Source organism: Myiozetetes cayanensis, unplaced genomic scaffold, assembly GCF_022539395.1.
Source record: "Myiozetetes cayanensis isolate MyiCay16 unplaced genomic scaffold, myiCay2020 scf15, whole genome shotgun sequence".
NCBI lineage: Eukaryota > Metazoa > Chordata > Aves > Passeriformes > Tyrannidae > Myiozetetes > Myiozetetes cayanensis.
The window spans coordinates 16,160,682-16,177,548 of record NW_026087159.1 but is presented as its reverse complement, the minus strand read 5'-3'; the positions used below and the strand labels follow the sequence as shown (position 1 = coordinate 16,177,548).

General features: G+C 54.2%; 2 protein-coding genes across 4 annotated transcripts in view; one reads left to right on the top strand and one right to left on the bottom strand.

The window, feature by feature from the left end:
- Positions 1-5,164, top strand: part of AR (androgen receptor) — a 37,047-nt gene extending 31,883 nt beyond the window's left edge. The window contains exons 4-8 of the mRNA XM_050310420.1: positions 655-942; positions 3,039-3,183; positions 3,926-4,056; positions 4,254-4,411; positions 4,636-5,164. Coding sequence (XP_050166377.1) covers positions 655-942; positions 3,039-3,183; positions 3,926-4,056; positions 4,254-4,411; positions 4,636-4,791 — 878 coding nt within the window. The 3' untranslated portion in view covers positions 4,792-5,164. The remainder of the gene's footprint in view (positions 1-654; positions 943-3,038; positions 3,184-3,925; positions 4,057-4,253; positions 4,412-4,635) is intronic.
- An 8,904-nt stretch (positions 5,165-14,068) lies between these two features.
- OPHN1 (oligophrenin 1) overlaps positions 14,069-16,867 on the bottom strand; it is a 50,706-nt gene continuing 47,907 nt past the window's right edge. For all 3 annotated transcript variants that reach the window (XM_050310736.1, XM_050310737.1, XM_050310735.1), the window contains 2 exons: positions 16,505-16,555; positions 14,069-16,360 (listed from right to left, as the gene is read on the bottom strand). In XM_050310736.1, the coding sequence (XP_050166693.1) occupies positions 16,513-16,555 (43 nt within the window). In that variant the 3' untranslated portion in view covers positions 14,069-16,360; positions 16,505-16,512. The remainder of the gene's footprint in view (positions 16,361-16,504; positions 16,556-16,867) is intronic.

The following is a 16,867-nucleotide window of genomic DNA, read 5'->3' as shown; positions in this document are numbered from 1 at the left end:
CTTTGGAACACTGGTGTGCGTTGCAAGCAGACCAGCAGCTGTGGTTAAGAGCTAGCTGTGTGGTAGAAACACTGTCATGGTGCCATGGGCACAGTTGCTGATGGGGCTCATGAAGCAGAGTGAGGCTACCTCTGCTCCCCATTGTTCCAGGTCCTGGAATTCCCTACTGGCTTCTGAAATGTGTTTTCCATAATATATGTGCAATATTTGGGAGAGCCTGGATATGGGGCAGCAGGTGTTGCAAGAAGGCTTTTATCTCAGTTGCATTCCACGTTCACTTTGGCCTAGAATGGATCAATCCCACTTGGGTATCCAAGTTTGAGTCAGTCACCTCGTCTCACTTTTCCCTGGATGATCTCTAAGTGTTAGATCCTGGATGAGGATGTAAATGATGCTGTAAATGATGCTGGTTCTTTTCCATGTTACATTAACAAGGAAATGGATTTCCTGGCTCAGCATGTGCTCCCCTTGTCCTTAGGTGAGGGCTGCAATGCCAGGGCACTCCTTGGGCAGTGTTCACTGAGGGAGGAGCTACTGCTGGTCATCACTTTTCCTTTCCTCATGGAAAGTGGAGCTGAGAAGTCTCAAACTTTAACTTTTTTTTTTTTCTTTTTTAAATTTTAAGTCTCACACTAAGCCATGTACTTCCCACAGCCCGCAAGCTGAAGAAACTGGGTAACCTGAAGACACAGGATGACATGGAGGCAGGCAGCTCATCCAGCCCCACGGAGGAGCAAGCTCCCAAGCTGGTGATGACGCGCATCGATGGCTACGAGTGCCAGCCCATCTTCCTCAACGTCCTGGAGGCCATCGAGCCCGGCGTGGTGTGTGCTGGCCACGACAACAGCCAGCCAGACTCCTTCTCCAACCTGCTGACCAGCCTGAACGAGCTTGGGGAGCGGCAGCTGGTCTACGTGGTCAAATGGGCGAAGGCCCTGCCAGGTGAGGAGGAAAACAAACAAATCCCCTCCTTTCCAAGTTCCAAAGCCCCCATTTGCATTGCCAGGGGTGGGTGCAAAGGGAGTGGTCTGCAGCCCATGTCCCACCATCACACAGCTCCTGGGGGAGCCTCTCTGTGGCACTGTGAGTGTCCCCTCCCAGGGAAGCAGCAGTGTGGGGATTGTCTGGGGGGATGGTGGTGGGAGGGGGGACTGAGGGTGATGGAGTATGTCAGAACTCGTGCTTTGCCTTGCCCGTGCTACCAGGTGGGCACCTGCTTGCCCCCCTGGGGGTGCTGCTACTCAGGGTCCTGCTCTCCTCGCCCTCTCCCAGTTCCAGGCTGTGTCTGCCAACCCTGCAGAATTCCCCTCTAAACAAGTATTAGCCTTGTCCTATGACCCACCTGAAGTGCTGAAAAGGGAAAACTCCACCAGCTAATTAATTGGAACATGGTAGAAGAGCAATGCAGGATCCCAAAGCGCTCTTTCCTGGCAGTCACCTGGGTTGCCTGTGTGATAGCCTGGTGGGATATATTTTTGATTCCTTTGGAGTGGTGCTACAGGCTGGGAAGTTTCTAGATGCCAACCAGCAGGTGCAGTAAATGGAATATCCCAATGATGGATGTGTTTACTGAGGCAGGTCTGTGAAGGGTCACCAGTTGGTGACACGCTGCCTGTTCCATGTTGTAATCCTACAACTGAGTGAGTGGGAATGCAGAGGGCTGAGCTCACTCTGGGCACAGCAGGATCCAGTTCACCTCCGAGCATCTCTGAGATGGGGTTGTGGGGCTGGTTCTTAATGCCTTCCCTGTCCCAGCCTCACTCCCTGGAAACACTGCAGAAAAGAGGGACCCCACTCCTCATGTGCAGGGTGATATGGCCAAAGGAGGAGACAGAGGCACAATAGGTTTGCCACTCTGTCAGACCCTGGTGATGAACTGTGGTCAGGTGTCTGACGTTCCCAGAAGTTTAGCAACCCCCTGGACTGATGGTGCCAGGGGGATGTTGGTCTGAATACCCTTAATTGCAGAGTAGCCTATTCTGTTTCTGATATTCTTAAGTCACTTGGCTTGTAAAATCAGAACAAATCATGCTTTCTCTTTGGCTTGTGTATGCCAGCCATCAAGATCAGACACAGAGACACCACCAAAGCCACCCGGCGTCTGGGGCTGGGGCTGTACCACTGCAGTAGTGCTGATGGAAAGGAAGAGTGCTTTGGAAAACATTTTCCATCTTAACCACCCCATTGAGAAAGGGTTTTACTCTCCTGAACTGCACCTGGTGCCCGACCTCTCAGTGTGTGGCTGTGCCAGCTGCTGCCCCACTGACTCCCAGGGCCAGTGCCCGCTGTGCCAGGGCAGCATGTGGGCAAGATTCATTCCCCTGCTCTTTGGCTCTGAGAGCTCCCAAGCCACAGAGAGCCTTACCTCAATGGATTGTAATTATACACAGGAACTGTTAAATTTCTTTAGTATTTGATTGAAAAAATGTATGATTGCCTTGAAACTCAATTATATTTGCCTATTTACAAGTGTCTGGAAAAAAGCACTGTTGGAGGTGGTGTAAACACACCTGGGATTTAACTCTGAACTGCCATCTGGGAATACGAAATTTGAATTTAGTTGCTATTTTTGTTTCTTTTGCAATGCAGCTGAGGTTTCTGTGCTCATTTCCACAGTCAGTAGATCCATGCAGTGTGTACTGGACAGAAACCAGAGCGTCTGTAGGCATGGGGTGAGGCCTTGGGGTTACCTGCTGGCTCTAAAAATCACATTAAAATCCAGCTACTTAAATTTGGTGAAGTCCTAATGGAACTTGATAATTTCCTTGTGTCCAAGGTCCCCTTTCTCCCCTTCCAGGGGCAGAAAGTGCTTGGCTGTCCCTGATTCCCATTCAGGGTCGGAGCCCTGGGCTGCCAACCCTGCAGCTGTGTCACCACTGGCATGTGCATGTCCCGGGACGTGCTGAGCTTGGGCTGTGAACTGACCACCTTGTCCCAAGAGGAGCACTGCAGGAGAGCTGGAGTCTGCATGGAAACAGTCCTGGGAACTGCAGGAACACAACATTAATTCGTAACATCCCTCCCTCATTGTTTATTAGGATTTCGCAATCTGCATGTGGACGACCAGATGTCAATAATCCAGTACTCTTGGATGGGCCTTATGGTGTTTGCTATGGGGTGGAGATCCTTCACCAACGTCAATTCCAGAATGCTTTACTTTGCTCCAGACCTGGTCTTCAATGAGTAAGTGCCAAACAACCCCAGCCTAAGCCAGGCTTTGGGTCAGACCAGGTGGCAAACTGTACTCTCGTGCTCTGACCTGCCCAGCCCAGTGTAGTGGGTCCCACTCCCCACTCCAGCCATCCGTGGTGACCTCCAGGAGTAGGGAGGGCACTGTGACGCTTCTCTTGGTCCTTCACCCTGCTTCCCCTGCCTCACCATGGGCTGACTCCTGCCTGGGTAGCAGGAGCTTGTGTGGGGTGAAAAGCTGCTCTGTATGGACCTGTCTTTCTGCTAAGGGTTCCAGTTTCCAGCTCTGTTGGGCAGCTGGAGTGAACAGAAACAAAGTGTATTGTAAGGTCCTGCTGGGCTCTCCCTGGTGTACCATCAGCTTATAGCTGGGGAGGGTTTGCTGGTAGAAGAGCCTGAACCCAGTAACTAAGTATAGCACTAGGCAAACCCACACCTCCCTGGGAGCTCCAGCTTGGTCTCGGATCCCTCGGATCGGATAGACATGTTTGGGGAATCATTGCAGTTGCTCCTCAGATGAACCCTGCAAGTCCCTGGTTCCATCTGTTTCCAAAGAGGGTTACAGGCATTTTGGAAACTGTTCCTGTCCTGCATGCAGCATTCCTGGGACAGAGCTTGGGCCCTTGGCAGCGGGGATGTGCCAGGCAAGGGGGTTGCTGGGTGACGAGGGTGTCCTCCCCCCTCAAACAGGTGCACTTTGGTCTCGGTGCCATCCGTGCCTTTCTTGCCCTGCCAGGTACCGCATGCACAAATCCAGGATGTACAGCCAGTGTGTCAGGATGCGGCACCTCTCCCAGGAGTTTGGGTGGCTTCAGATCACGCCCCAGGAGTTCCTCTGTATGAAGGCTCTCCTTTTCTTCAGTATTGGTAAGTACCCACACTCTTTCCTCCACAGAACTCCAGTACCTGCCACTGCGTCGTCCTTGAGGTGCCTCGTGCTTTCCCTGTGCCTGGACTCTCACCTCCCAGGGGGAGCTGGGAAGTTCCCTGCTTCAGCCTTCCTCCTGCTCTCCTGTTCCCCACTCTCTGGGCTCCTCTCACGGTTTCCTTCCCATCCCACCCAGTTCCAGTGGATGGCCTGAAGAACCAGAAGCTCTTCGATGAGCTCCGCATGAATTACATCAAGGAACTTGACCGTATCATCGCCTGCAAGAGGAAGAACCCCACCTCCTGCTCCCGGCGGTTTTACCAGCTCACCAAGGTCCTGGACTCCGTGCACCCGGTGAGAGAGGACAGGGAAATGTCCATCTATACACGTAAGACAATATAAGAAAGAAACTTTACAGTGAGAATGATCATTCCCTGGAACAACCTCCCCAGTGTCAGGGCAGTCCTATCATGGGAAAAGTTCAGATGTCATCCAGGGGAGGTGGGACCTCTGCTCCATATCTTCCCAGTGAAAATGCTACACAGGGACTCATTTAACCACCTCTCTTCCTTCCCCAGATTGCCAAGGACCTGCATCAGTTTACATTTGACCTGTTAATCAAGGCGCACATGGTGAGTGTGGACTACCCGGAAATGATGGCTGAGATCATCTCTGTGCAGGTTCCCAAGATCCTGTCTGGAAAAGTCAAGCCTATCTACTTCCATGCACAGTGATCTTCCATAGGGACCCCCGAGCTGCCTCCCCCATTCCAGCCATCTCCTGCCTGTTATTTCTGCACCACTGTCCTGCAGTGCCTTGGGGAATCCCTCCATGGTGGTGGCTGAGGGGACAGCCAGTGACAGACCTGCCGGGATTCCTGAGATTTCTATTTTCCTGAGGTACCTCTGAACTGAACCCCTGGCCTTGGCCTCTGTCCAGCTTTGGCTGCTTGTGATGGACAAGGACTGGCACAGAGCAGCAACAGCCCTCCTGCTCTCTCATCTCTGTGTTTGTCACCGTGACTCCAGCGGCCCAGGGCCACCGGAGAGTGGGAGAAATGCCAGTGGTTGGTGGGTTTGGGGTGTTTTCTATAAACAGAACATGACATGAAGCAGGTTGCAGCTCCACGTTTGGCTGTGAGTGATGTTATCGGCCTCCTTTGGGATGTTTTGTTCGCATTGTGGTGCTGGGAAGCAGAGGAGTTCAAACATTGCAGCAGAGAAGCAGAGCAGAGCTGGGGGACGAGGTGAATTTACGGCCGAGGAGTTCCCAGGCCCCGGAGGCGCCGTGGGATGTGTCCGGCCAGCTCAGCCCCGGGACCTGCCCGCGCCACCGAGACACGGCCGATGGAGCGGATGGGCTACAGCCAAAGGGCTGCCGAGGAAGATGACCTTGGAAACTGGGTGGCAGCTGGATCCTGTTTTCCACCTGGGATGTTTTTGCTACTGCCTGTCTGGGTCTCAGTTTGCCCCACGGGCCCCCCGGTGCTCAGCAGTCAACGTTCCCATCCTTGCCAGCTGCTGCTCCCTGACAAAGCTGAACCCACCTCCAAAAGTGCCTGATGTCCTCGGACCTCCCACCTGCCTGGCTCCCCTGGGCACCTGCAGCCCCTGCCCAGCCCCACACCCGCTCTGGTGCTGCTGTGTCCCCACAGACCCAGGATTCCAGCTGCACTCCTTCCCTTCGTTTGTCCCAGCTCTTTTTGCAATGCCAGCAGACAAGTTTTGTGGAGCCAAGAGCAGGGCTGGGATCTGCAGGACCTGTGGAGCCACAGGACTCCTCTGTGAATCCCATCCATGGGGAAGTGGCTGTGGGAACTGGCCACTGCCACTACAGTGCTTTGTAGGGCTGGAAAGGAAGAACCAACCATCATGTACTCACTGTGCCATGCACATGGTGCGACACACACCAATCCACACTCACCATCCCACACATACCAACCCACACACACCAACCCACCCACACCAACCCACACACACCATCCCACACACACCATCCCACCCACACCATCCCACCCACACCAACCCACACACACCATCCCACCCACACCATCCCACACTCACCATCCCACACACACCATCTCACACTCACCATCCCACATACATTGTCACACACACCCCCACCCCACAAGCACCCCCTCTCCCCAGTGCACACACAGTGACCACACCAGCGGTCCCTGCAGTATTCCAGCTCCCCCCTTCCTGCACACCCCAAGCCCACCAAAACCCCCTGCTCAGCCCAGGCCAGGGCTGTCAGTGACCAAGGCACGTACAGCGTCGTGCCAGGGTCACACATGCCATGCGGGCTGTGACACAGTCTGGCATTACCAACACCGACACCTGCAAGCAGAGGCAAACCATGAGCTCACCCAGGGCACTGAGCACCCCAGAGCCCTGCACCCACTCAGATCCCTATGCTCCCCAGGAATCCTGATCCCACCTGTATCCCTGTGCCCACCCGTATCCCTGTGCCCACTTGGATCCCTGTGCCCACCCAGAACCCTGTTCCCATCTCTCCAGGCAATGTCCTTGTGATGCAGCTGCTCCTTTGCAAACTCGCAGTAAAACAAATAATTTTCCTGATACTTTCCAACCTTTTGATGGGATTTTCATTAAGGGAAGGGGTAGGGAAAAAACCCTATTGAAGGGAAGAATTTTTCAAGTGCTTGCAATGGATTTCCTTCCCCTGCTAGGTACAACTCTCATCCCACTTGTCCTCCTGAAACCCCTCATGTAGGCGGCAATAGAATCCATAGGTGAATGTCCTGGCTGGCAGCCAGGGAGATGCTGTTCTTGGAGGCTCCCCAGGCCGGAGGGCTGCCAGCCCAGTGCTGGTGTGAACTATGGATATGAGCAAATGAACCGGTAAAAAAATCCTGCTCGAGCATCCCTGTCTTCTGGAACATTCCCAGGCCCTTTGCAGCAGAGCTCAGTGAGCAGATGGGCGGTGATGCCCAGTTCCTGTCATCAGCTCAGGATGGTTCTGAGCAGTCAGGGCAGCTTCTTGGGAGAGCTTTGTGCTTAGCACAGGCTCGTGTCAGTGAAGGTTTTGTTGGTTAGTGAGTGTGGAGGTGTCCTTCTGCTGGGAGACCGGGAAGAAACCAAACCTAACAGGGATTTGCCCATGCTGCTTTGCTGGTGGAAGCATCATGTGAATGAAAAGTTGTGGTGGGGAGTGGGAGGATGATACTGCCCCTGTGTCACCTGCCCCATGCGTGTCACCTGTCCTCGTGTGTCACCTGCCCCATGTGTGTCACCTGCCCTCGTGTCACTGTGTGTGTGCAGCTGCTCTGACCAGCGAGTGCTGAGCAGGGCAGGAGGTCATGGGCAGCACCCCTGGCCCAGGGCAGGGGGCAGGTGGGGACACTGGGTTCATGTTTTTTCTCTCTTGAGCATCATAGTTTCAACTTTTTCATTCAAAAGTTGGGTTCCTATAATATAGTTACCAGGAGATGTGGGAGCCAGGACCTGCAGCACCTGTGTGTGTATTTGCTGGGGGAATGAACACTCTTTCCACCCAGATTTTCTCAGGTTGCTGCAGGAACTGGAGAAGAGAAGGCTTAGGAAATACCAAAGTCCAGCTCCTGCCATGAATCTTTGTACTTTGTGTTTTCTTCTGTGTTTTCTTGTCCACTTTTGCTTTAATAAAGCAAAGAGAATTTCACCGTGTTCACAGTCCCATAGAAGCTGTCCCTGAGGCTCCTCTCAGGATGGCTAAGCCCTGGCGTAGCTGGGAGCCAACCACATCCACGTTCCCTTATATATTCTCTGGCTCTGCTCTGGCTCATCTCAGAGGTGTGGGGGCTTTTGGGCTGGCTCAGACCATCAGCTCCTTCCCAAGGCAGCAGATGGAGGACAAGGGACTCACACTTGGCATCTCCCTGAGAGCAGCATTTGTACATGCATGGATGGGTACAATTCCATGACAGAGGGGGCAGAATAAGGGATGCTGCCTTTAGTGAAGGCGGGAGGGACTCTTCCTCAGTCCTATGTCATGCCAGAAGGTGGGATCAGGCAGTGCAATGGCATGTGGCGTTCCCAAGGCAGACTTGTGCCCTCCTGAGCCCGACAGGTTCCTGCCAGCACCCCCTGCCTCAGCAGGGAGCGAGAGCTGGGGCAGTGACTCTGCACTCAGAGGGGCCGTGGATGAGTGGAGAACTGGCAGCATCCTTGTGTTGTTGCCATCGTGTTAAGAGGCTCTTTGTGCTCGGCTCAGGGAACAGGACCCTTAGGCACGGGCACTGGGCTCAGCAAGGGAGGTAAACCCCGTGGTGCCACTCATTGCTCTGAGCCCTGCAGGGCTGTGGGGCCTTGCCATGCTCTGTACCGATGCTGAGGGGCACCTGAGGTGTCACCAGCCCCCCAGGCAGTCAGAGAGCTGCCACCCTCACAGTCACCTCACACCACAGACCAGCCCAGTGGTCCTCACGGTGTCCCTCCCCTTGCTGAGCTCTCTCCTGGGATGTTTCAGTAACATAATATATGCTAAAGATATCTGTATCTATGTAAAATAAAGGCATGGCCCATTTTCTGTCACTAAAGATATCTATTTAGTGTGATGTTCTGAGAGAGTCCTCTGGTTGCACACTGGGGCACTGAATGCTCTTCAAGAAATGAGTCAGAATGTACCAATTAAATAGAAACTTCTAATTTAATTATTTTTCTGACTGAGTGCTGCCCAGTTTGCAAAGGTCCTCCCTTTCATGGCATTCCCAGAGCACATACTGGAATAGGCTGGTGTTGGTATTGGCTCCTCCAGCTCTTCTGTAGCTGCTTGTGGTTAGGCAGGGATGGTGTTTGCTCTTGGGGAACGATGGAGTGTCCTTTGTTTCTGTCCTCTTTGACTGCACAAAGTGTCCTCGCATGTTTGGGCAGAATCCTGGGATTACAGAGACGTGTCTGTGCTCCACCTGTTTCCAGAGCTGGGGCTGGCTGTGGGCGTGGTGGGTGGCCTGGGGCAGGCAGGGTGCTCCAGCCCTCCGGGTGGGTCAGAGCCTCCCCGTGCTCAGCAGCGCCTGCTCCCCCCTACTCATTCCCTGTGCTTGTGACTCACAGAGAAAATCTCTGCACCCACATAAACCCTCAGCAAGTGGATAAAAGCTGCTCTCTGTGCTGGATGTTTGGTGTTCTGTGGCAATTTTATGCTGTTTCTCTTTGTTAACATGTCTCTGTAATAATAAGAGTTCTCAATTTGATATATTTTATTTTCTTTGTAATAAGCCAAAAAGCTCCTTGTTGGTGCCTTTTTGCCTGGGGGGCCCTACCAGGCCACAACTGTGTTCCTGGGAGGAACAAAGGGCAGTGTCTCCAATTGTTCCTTCCACCGGAGCTGAGGGAAGGTGGGAAGCCAGTGCCTCAGGATTGTGCAGCCTTGGAATGGCAGAGACTTTGGGGTATGTTGCCGGTTCTTTTCTGGAATGTGGCTCCAAGGCAAGGGCTGAGCATGACACTGGGGACACCTTGGCCCCATCTCAGTGGGATTGTGACTCTTGAGGCCCCGTGAGCTGCGTGGGGTGGGCACAGCACGCACAGCCTGGCCCGGCCCCGTTTGGAATCAGAGGGCTTTGCCCAACTTACAGCACCTGAGGGCAGATCTTCTAGGAAAGGACGAAAGGACGTTCTTAGATTGCTGCTACAGCTCTTTGGTTTTTTTAATTGGAACTGAATGCATTGGATAAGGAAAATAGACCCCCCCAGTGTTCGATGCCGTGGGGGCGAGAGCACAAGGACAGGCACTGCCGGGGCCAGCGGGATCCACTGCAGGATGCCCAGGGGACAACTGAGTCTCAGGTCCCCGTACAGGACTGAAGGCCATTTATTTGTGTAACCAAAGAGAGGAGCCTGCCTGGCACTCAGGTAAAGACAAACCAATGACACTGCGCTTGGGGTAAATGAAAATTCTCCTTTTTGGCTCTGTCAGCCACGCCTGGGTCCCATGTGAGCCCTTGGCTGTGCCACAGGGTGGCCCCTCACGCTTGGTGTTCAGCTCTTTTTGTAACCTGAAAATCTGCTGTTGTTCTGAGTCCAATAAATGCAGAATTTGGTTTGCTGGAGCTCTGCCCTCTGCCTATGTTTGGCTTTTGTGTTGTTTTTGTGCGTGAAATCGCTGTGGGTGTGACAGCTGTCAGCGAGTGAAGGCGCTGGGAATCAGTGGGTCATTTGTCAGTGGATGAGGCTGTACATTGGGTCATTGTAGGCTTTTTCAACAGTCAGATTTCGCTATTAATCACATGTCTGAACTGGTAATTCAGTTACACAGTTGACTAATCCTTTCATATATTCCTCTTTGGGTCTTTTAAATTGAATTTCATTTGATTAATGTATTTCTCAAAACAAGAAGCTAATAAAGGCCAGTGTCCTCCTCTTTTTGTTGTTGTTTTCGGTAACTTTATGAGCAATTGTAAATCCAGTCTGCTGGAATGTCTTTATAAAATTGACCTGTGCTCTCTAAGTAATAAAGAAGACGCTTATCAGCCACTTGTTAATTCAAGGCACAGATGTGAACCCTGCCCAGGGCCAAGATTTGATTAACTGAGACAAAGCAAACAGCTTGAAAAAAAAAACTCACCTCATCAGGCCACAGATAACTGACAATGCCTGATGTGTAACTGCACTGCAGCAATCCACACACCGTGCCCCTGGAGCTGCAGCACAGAGCGCCAAGGGCACAAAAGCCTTGGCATTAGGGCTAGTCACATGCAGGGAATCTGGTCCCATCCCTTGCTCTGAGTCACAGAGAAAAATTAATGTGTTACTTTCAAAATTTACCCTTAGTGGACACTGGGAAGGCCACCACCACGCAGGACTGTGGTGGTATCTTGGGTACCTGCTGGCATGTCAGCCGCAGTGTCACCTGCCAAATGGTCACTGGCCACCAACGTCCACAGGGACATGCAGGAGTCACTGGTCCAGTGCACTGTGGGGTGACCCACTGAGGGTCCCAGTCCGTTGGTGGCCACGCATTCCTGGGCTTACATCGGCCTTGGTCTCTGGCAGCTCCTCACTTGCGTGGCTTGACCGGTGTCTGTGGGAGGACAGTGAGGGAACCAGTCCGAGGGCTGCCAGGGTTGGGACTGCCAAGGGGCAAATCCACCTCACTCAACTCCTGCCCTGTTATGTTCCAGCTGTCTCTGCTGTGTATCCTGCATCCTGCATCCCATACCATGCATTCCGCACCCTGCATTCCACATCCCACACCGTGTCCTGCATCCCGCACCCTGCATCCCGCATCCCGCATCCCACATCCCGCATCCCACATCCCGCATCCCACATCCCGCATCCCACATCCTGCACCCCACATCCCCCATCCTGCATCCCTCCTTTTGCACCCCGCATCCCGCCCCCTCGCCACTGGTCACCAGGACCTGCAGGCCACTGTGAAGCTGCTGCCCCCCCGACCCTTCCAAACCGCGGCAGCTGCTGGGGCAGTGACAGCCACTGTGCTGCCACCGGGGCTGAGCCACGCGAGGGTTCCAGAGCTGCCCTTGGAGATGCCTCTGCTCCCCAGCAGAGCGGCACCGGGATCTCTGGAGAAAGTTCAGTTACCAGAAAGAAGAAGAAAACTGAAAACATGGAAACATCATGAAAGCCCCAAAATGGCACTGTGCTTTAAGGCTGTTTGCTTGTCCTTGTCCTCAGAGCAGCCAGTAGGAAATTTTTACAATAGAAAAGAGTTCCGTTTCCTAAAATGATGATGAACTGTGTCAAACAGCCCTTCTGGCAGCAGTTCCCCTCCCCGGGGGCCCACAAGTGCCAGCACTGGGACCCCGCTGAGCTGGCAGCCAGCCCCTGTGCCTTCCAGGCTGCCAGGGCTGTGCCCACGCTCCTAGGAATGAGTTGGTGGCAACCGCAGACCTCAGCGGGGTCACGGCGACTCGAGTGCCCCGACACGAGGGACGTCGGCCAACACCGGGGTTTGTTCTGTACCCAAAACTGCTGCCACCTCTGCCCTCGGCGGTGGGCAGGCGCCAAGGGGAGGGTGAGCGGGGCCCAGCGTGCCCCATGTCCTGTCCCCACTAGAGCAGAGTGACACAATGGCACAGTGGGGTGGCACGGTGGGGTAACATGGCACAGTGGCACAGTGGGGTGACAAGGCACAGTGGCACGGTGGGGTGACAAGGTACAGTGGCACAGTGGGGTGACATGGCACAGTGGCACGGTGGGGTGACAAGGTACAGTGGCACAGTGCCACGGTGGCACGGGGAGAGCCTGCAAGGCCGAGTCACCAAAGGGAGCCACAGTGTGCAGCATGCAGAGTGAGGGAAGACGGAGCTGTGGGACGATGGAAGTCCTGTGGGTTTTCCTCTCAGTCAACATGAGAATGGCCACATTTTATACAGGATTTCAAGAATCTTCAGAAGTTCTGCCTTGCAGGAGCCCTTAGAAACTCTGAGAGAGGTTGTTAAAGCACTTCTGAAAACACAGAGAATGAAAAACATCACAGCTTTTACTGGTTTAAAGTACCTCCTGACTGTTTAAACCAATCACAGGACTTTTTGGTGTCCTGACCTGATTTACAGCTGTGTGTACGGGACAAGAAATCTACTGAGGGCTGCCAGGAACCCACCCGGCACAGGGAGCTGCTCCCAACTCAGAGCATCCAGATGGGTAATTGTGCAGTGGGGTGGGCCAGGGAGAACTACAGAGCTGAAAACTACAGCTCTGATCCTGTAAGAAGTCCCACGTGGGTGGATTCCAGCGCCTTCCTGGATCTCTGTGCAACAATAAATTTCAGATGTCAGTGCTCCACTAAGTACATTTCAATTCTAAATTTATCACACAGATGTGTCTGCTGCAGCGTCTTTGGCCTCTCCAAATTCTTCCTCTGAGAAGAACTTTGTGAGGCCCAGGCTCAAGCTTTAGAACTGCTTGTTTTGTTATCTTCTCTCTGTGTAAAAACCTACAAGGCTTTACTTGTGCTGGAAAATAATTTTTGTGCTCAGATTAAACCCAAATGTTTTCTGTAAGAAAGCAAACCAGGCAGCTGTGGGCTGAGAGACAAGGATTGTTGGGACAGAGCCTCAGTGCTCACTCCAGTTTGTGATCGCTTAATACAAGGGCTAATGGCAAAAAAACCAGTTTAGTTCCCTAAATGCCGCTGTTTTGAAGGCATCCAGCTCTGGAAAAGTTACAGTTCCAGAGGAAAACATTTCAGAGAAACTAGGAGCCAGAAAAAACAAGTAGAGAAACCTTAAGCTGCTGCTCCAGCTGCATTGCATCTGTGCCTGCCGCAGTAGCGCTCCAGCCCAGAACCAGGGCACAGCACAGCCCTCTGAGCCAGCAAACCTGGCCTCGTGCTGCCCATCAGAGCCCTCGGGCGAGGGCTGGGATGGTACAAAATAATTGCAGGAGGATTCGAGAACACCAACCAGCCCCGAGCAGCGTGGGTGGACACGCACCCCTACTCCAGCTGGAGACTGTCAGGGCCGTGGGGGCAGCTCAGCTGCCCATGTCCCCGGGAACACCCTCCTGCTCTGGCACCCTCTGGTGTGGTCACCTTGTCAGGCTTCTCCAGAAACCCAGACTCCAAATGCAAGATTCCCGTTTCAGACAGAGAAAACTTGTCTCCTGAAAGAGCTTATCGGTGAAGAAAAGCAAGGGGTCTGAAAAGCAAACACTGGTGCATGGTGTCAGGGTAATGAGGGGTGGGAAAACAGATGTGAGGAGAGGAAAAAGGTGCTGGATAGATGGAAAGAAGCTGGTGCTGGTCACCGCAAACCTGAAGCCTCAGTGACTCGCAGTGCAGGACACTGTCCTGGCATTGTGGCAGCATGGGAATGTTCAGCCTCTGCAGGACATCCCCTCCTGTCAGAAAATGCAGAAACCCGGGGCCGGGGACTGCAAACGCAGTGGGGCCACGCAGAGCCCAGGGCGCTCCCAGTCCCACAGACACAGCCCTGGGCAGCCTCCCCAGGCACGGGGCCAGGACCCCACAAGGCACCTCCCTGCAGAGGGGGCAGCAGCAGGGACAGCACTCAGGCACTGGAAAAAGAAACAAAACACACTGTGAGGGTTCTGTTTGACTTCATAGAAACTTTATAAACACATATAGCAACCTATGCTTGTACACACAAAACCAGCTCCAGGGCTGATGCCAGGGGGCTGCTGCGCACATGGGGCAATCCCGAGTTCCCAGCTGTTGCTCCTGGGGCACTGGCAGCAGGAACTGTGCCCAGAGCAGTGGGGACTGTGCCCCCAAGGCAGCAGAGATTGGGCCCCACAGCCCCCTCTCCCCCAGCACCCCACCACTCCACTGCTGGTCCCACGTTCAGCTGCACCCACAGAGGCGGAAAAACCAGCACAGACACACAAGCGACAAAGGACTTTAAAAGGACACCATGAAATATGTCTGCTGCTTCCTCCCCATTGCTCACATTGTCAGACTGAAACTCAGCTGCTCCTGGACCCCCCTGCCTGTGGAGCCTGGCTCTGTCTCCGGGGTCTGTGCCGGGCAGTGGGTGCGAGCAGGAGGGGAATGTGACAGCCACTGCTCCTGCAAGACGAGTCCTGGGAGTGTCACCTCCAGGGCCACCCACAGCAGCAGAACCCCGGGAGCTTCCCAAACTGAAAGGGTTGAGGGGTCCCTAAAGCACAGCCCTGAGCAGGGAAGGAAGTTGGGAAATGCTGGCCTTGTGTGTGGGAGCCACCAGACTGACACCCTGGGACAGTCACCCCAGGAGGGGACGAGGTTGCCACAGGGCTGGGGGCTGGTGGTGCTGCACGTGGGTGGCCCTGCTGCTGGGCTGGTCAGAGCAGCTCCCTCTGACTTCAGCTCCATCCTACTTACTCCAAGACACCTGTCCTGGAGCTGCTGGCAAGGGGTTGCAGCAGGAGGCGCTCAGCACAGCCCGAGGTGGTGCCTGTGGCACAGCCTCAGCCACCACAGCACAAGGCTGGTTTGGTTTTAAAGCCTCTTTCACGTAGCAGATCCAAAGGAGGGAGCAACTGGGGCACTGCTGAAGCCGAGCGAGCAGGAGCACCATGGACACAACGTGTGAGCACCAGCGTGTGACATCCAGCAATAACAGACACAAGATCACACACGAGGCAAAGCCCCGGGAGACGGGAAGGACAGCGGCAGCATCCCACCGGAACATGTGAGCCGGGCAGGACACAGCACGCTCGAGGGATAGAGAACCCGGGAAGCACCTGGTGGAATGTTTGCCCACTCTTTTGGAATGCTGCCAGCACCTAAGGAAAATCATTCAAAATGAGGAAATTGCCTTTGGGCTGGCAGAGGAAGCGGGGAAGCCACAGGTTGCTGTGTATCACCCTGGGACAAGCCTCTACTGCTATGGGGGTGCACGAGGAGGTCCTGGCCAGGGACAGCTCCTGGGTCAACAGACATTGCCCACAAGACCACTGCTGAGGGACAGGCTGGGCGCCTCAGACCGGAAATCAATAAACAAGAAAACAAGAAATCTTAGAAAAATGGTGGGTTTGACCCCCATTCAGTGAGTTTCAGATCCTCAGCACCTCTGTGCTGGCCCACCAGAATCACCCCAAACAGAGACCTCTGGGAGTGCCTGTGGGAAGCGGATGTGGTGGGAGTGTGGCTCACACAGGAGGAGGAGCACCTGCTGCCCCCTTCCCCCAGCTGCACCCTCAGAAGCTGCTGACCCCGGACAAGGCTGCAGTCCCACTCAGGCCAAGCCTCCCGCCCAGCCACGCCCGCTGGCACAGCCTTCCAGGACAGGGACATGCTGATGCCCAGGAGATGAGATGTCCCACAGAGCTGAGCACAGTGCTTCCCCTGTCCCTGCCCAGCCTGCTCAGCACGGGCAGTGTTCCCAGGCACGGCTGCCCCACGCACTGCAACCGCAGCACAGCTCACCAAGCAAGGGACACGAGCACAGAGGAAGGGGTTTCTCAGGGCAAGGGGGGCCAACCCCAGCTGCAGCTGCTCTGCCCTTGTACCCAAGGGCCTCAGCCCCTGCACTGTCCAAGGTCACCCTTGTCAAGGTATGTTTCCCAAAAGTGAGCAGGTAAATGGTGGCTCCGCTGTCCCTTCCACAGCACTGCCCACGCTGCCGGATGTGCACGGGCACACACGGGCACTGCCACAGACTGCAGGGAGGAGAGGTGGGAGGGCTGAAAACAGTTTAAACACAGACATGTGGGCAGGGCCTGCTCTCCATCGTGGTCTCCCTCTTCTAATTTCTTGAGCCGCTTGTGGCTTGGAAATCATCGTCCAGTAAGAAGGCTGCTCTCCAGGGCACTGGGGCTGGCCAGGGTCAGCTGTGACTCCTGGGTCACAAGCACAGAAAGTCTCCTGGGTCCAGCTGGGCCGAGCTGCTTACAAAGCCTGGAAAAAGAAAACAAGCTCTATGCTCTGCAGCAGTGCAAATCCGTCAGTGATGGCACAGCCACTGGACTACCACCACCCCATAAATGCTGAATTTGTCAATGCTTTCTGTTTATTGTTTCATCTGTTGCCATAAACACATACCTTTAGCCTCAGCTCTCATCACCTGGGATCCTGCCTTGTGGTGATGAAGAACTGGATAAAAGGAAATAAAAGAATAAAGAAAAAATGAATGCAAGAAGCAGGCTCCAATTCAGCTCCACAAGCTGCTCAAGGCTGGGTAACAGGCAGGGAGAGGTGTGTTTTGCAATAGAACAAATGGTCTCCCCAGCAGCACTAGCAGCAGCGGTTCTCAGACTTGCCCAAAAACATGCTCCCCCTTGGGCAGAGGCTGGTGACCTTTCAGAGCTGGAGCTTATTTGGGCAGATGTTATCACAAATGGCACCTGCTGGCACTCAGAGCTGAGGGCTTCGGTGCCCACGCTGTCCACCCATCACCCCCTACCT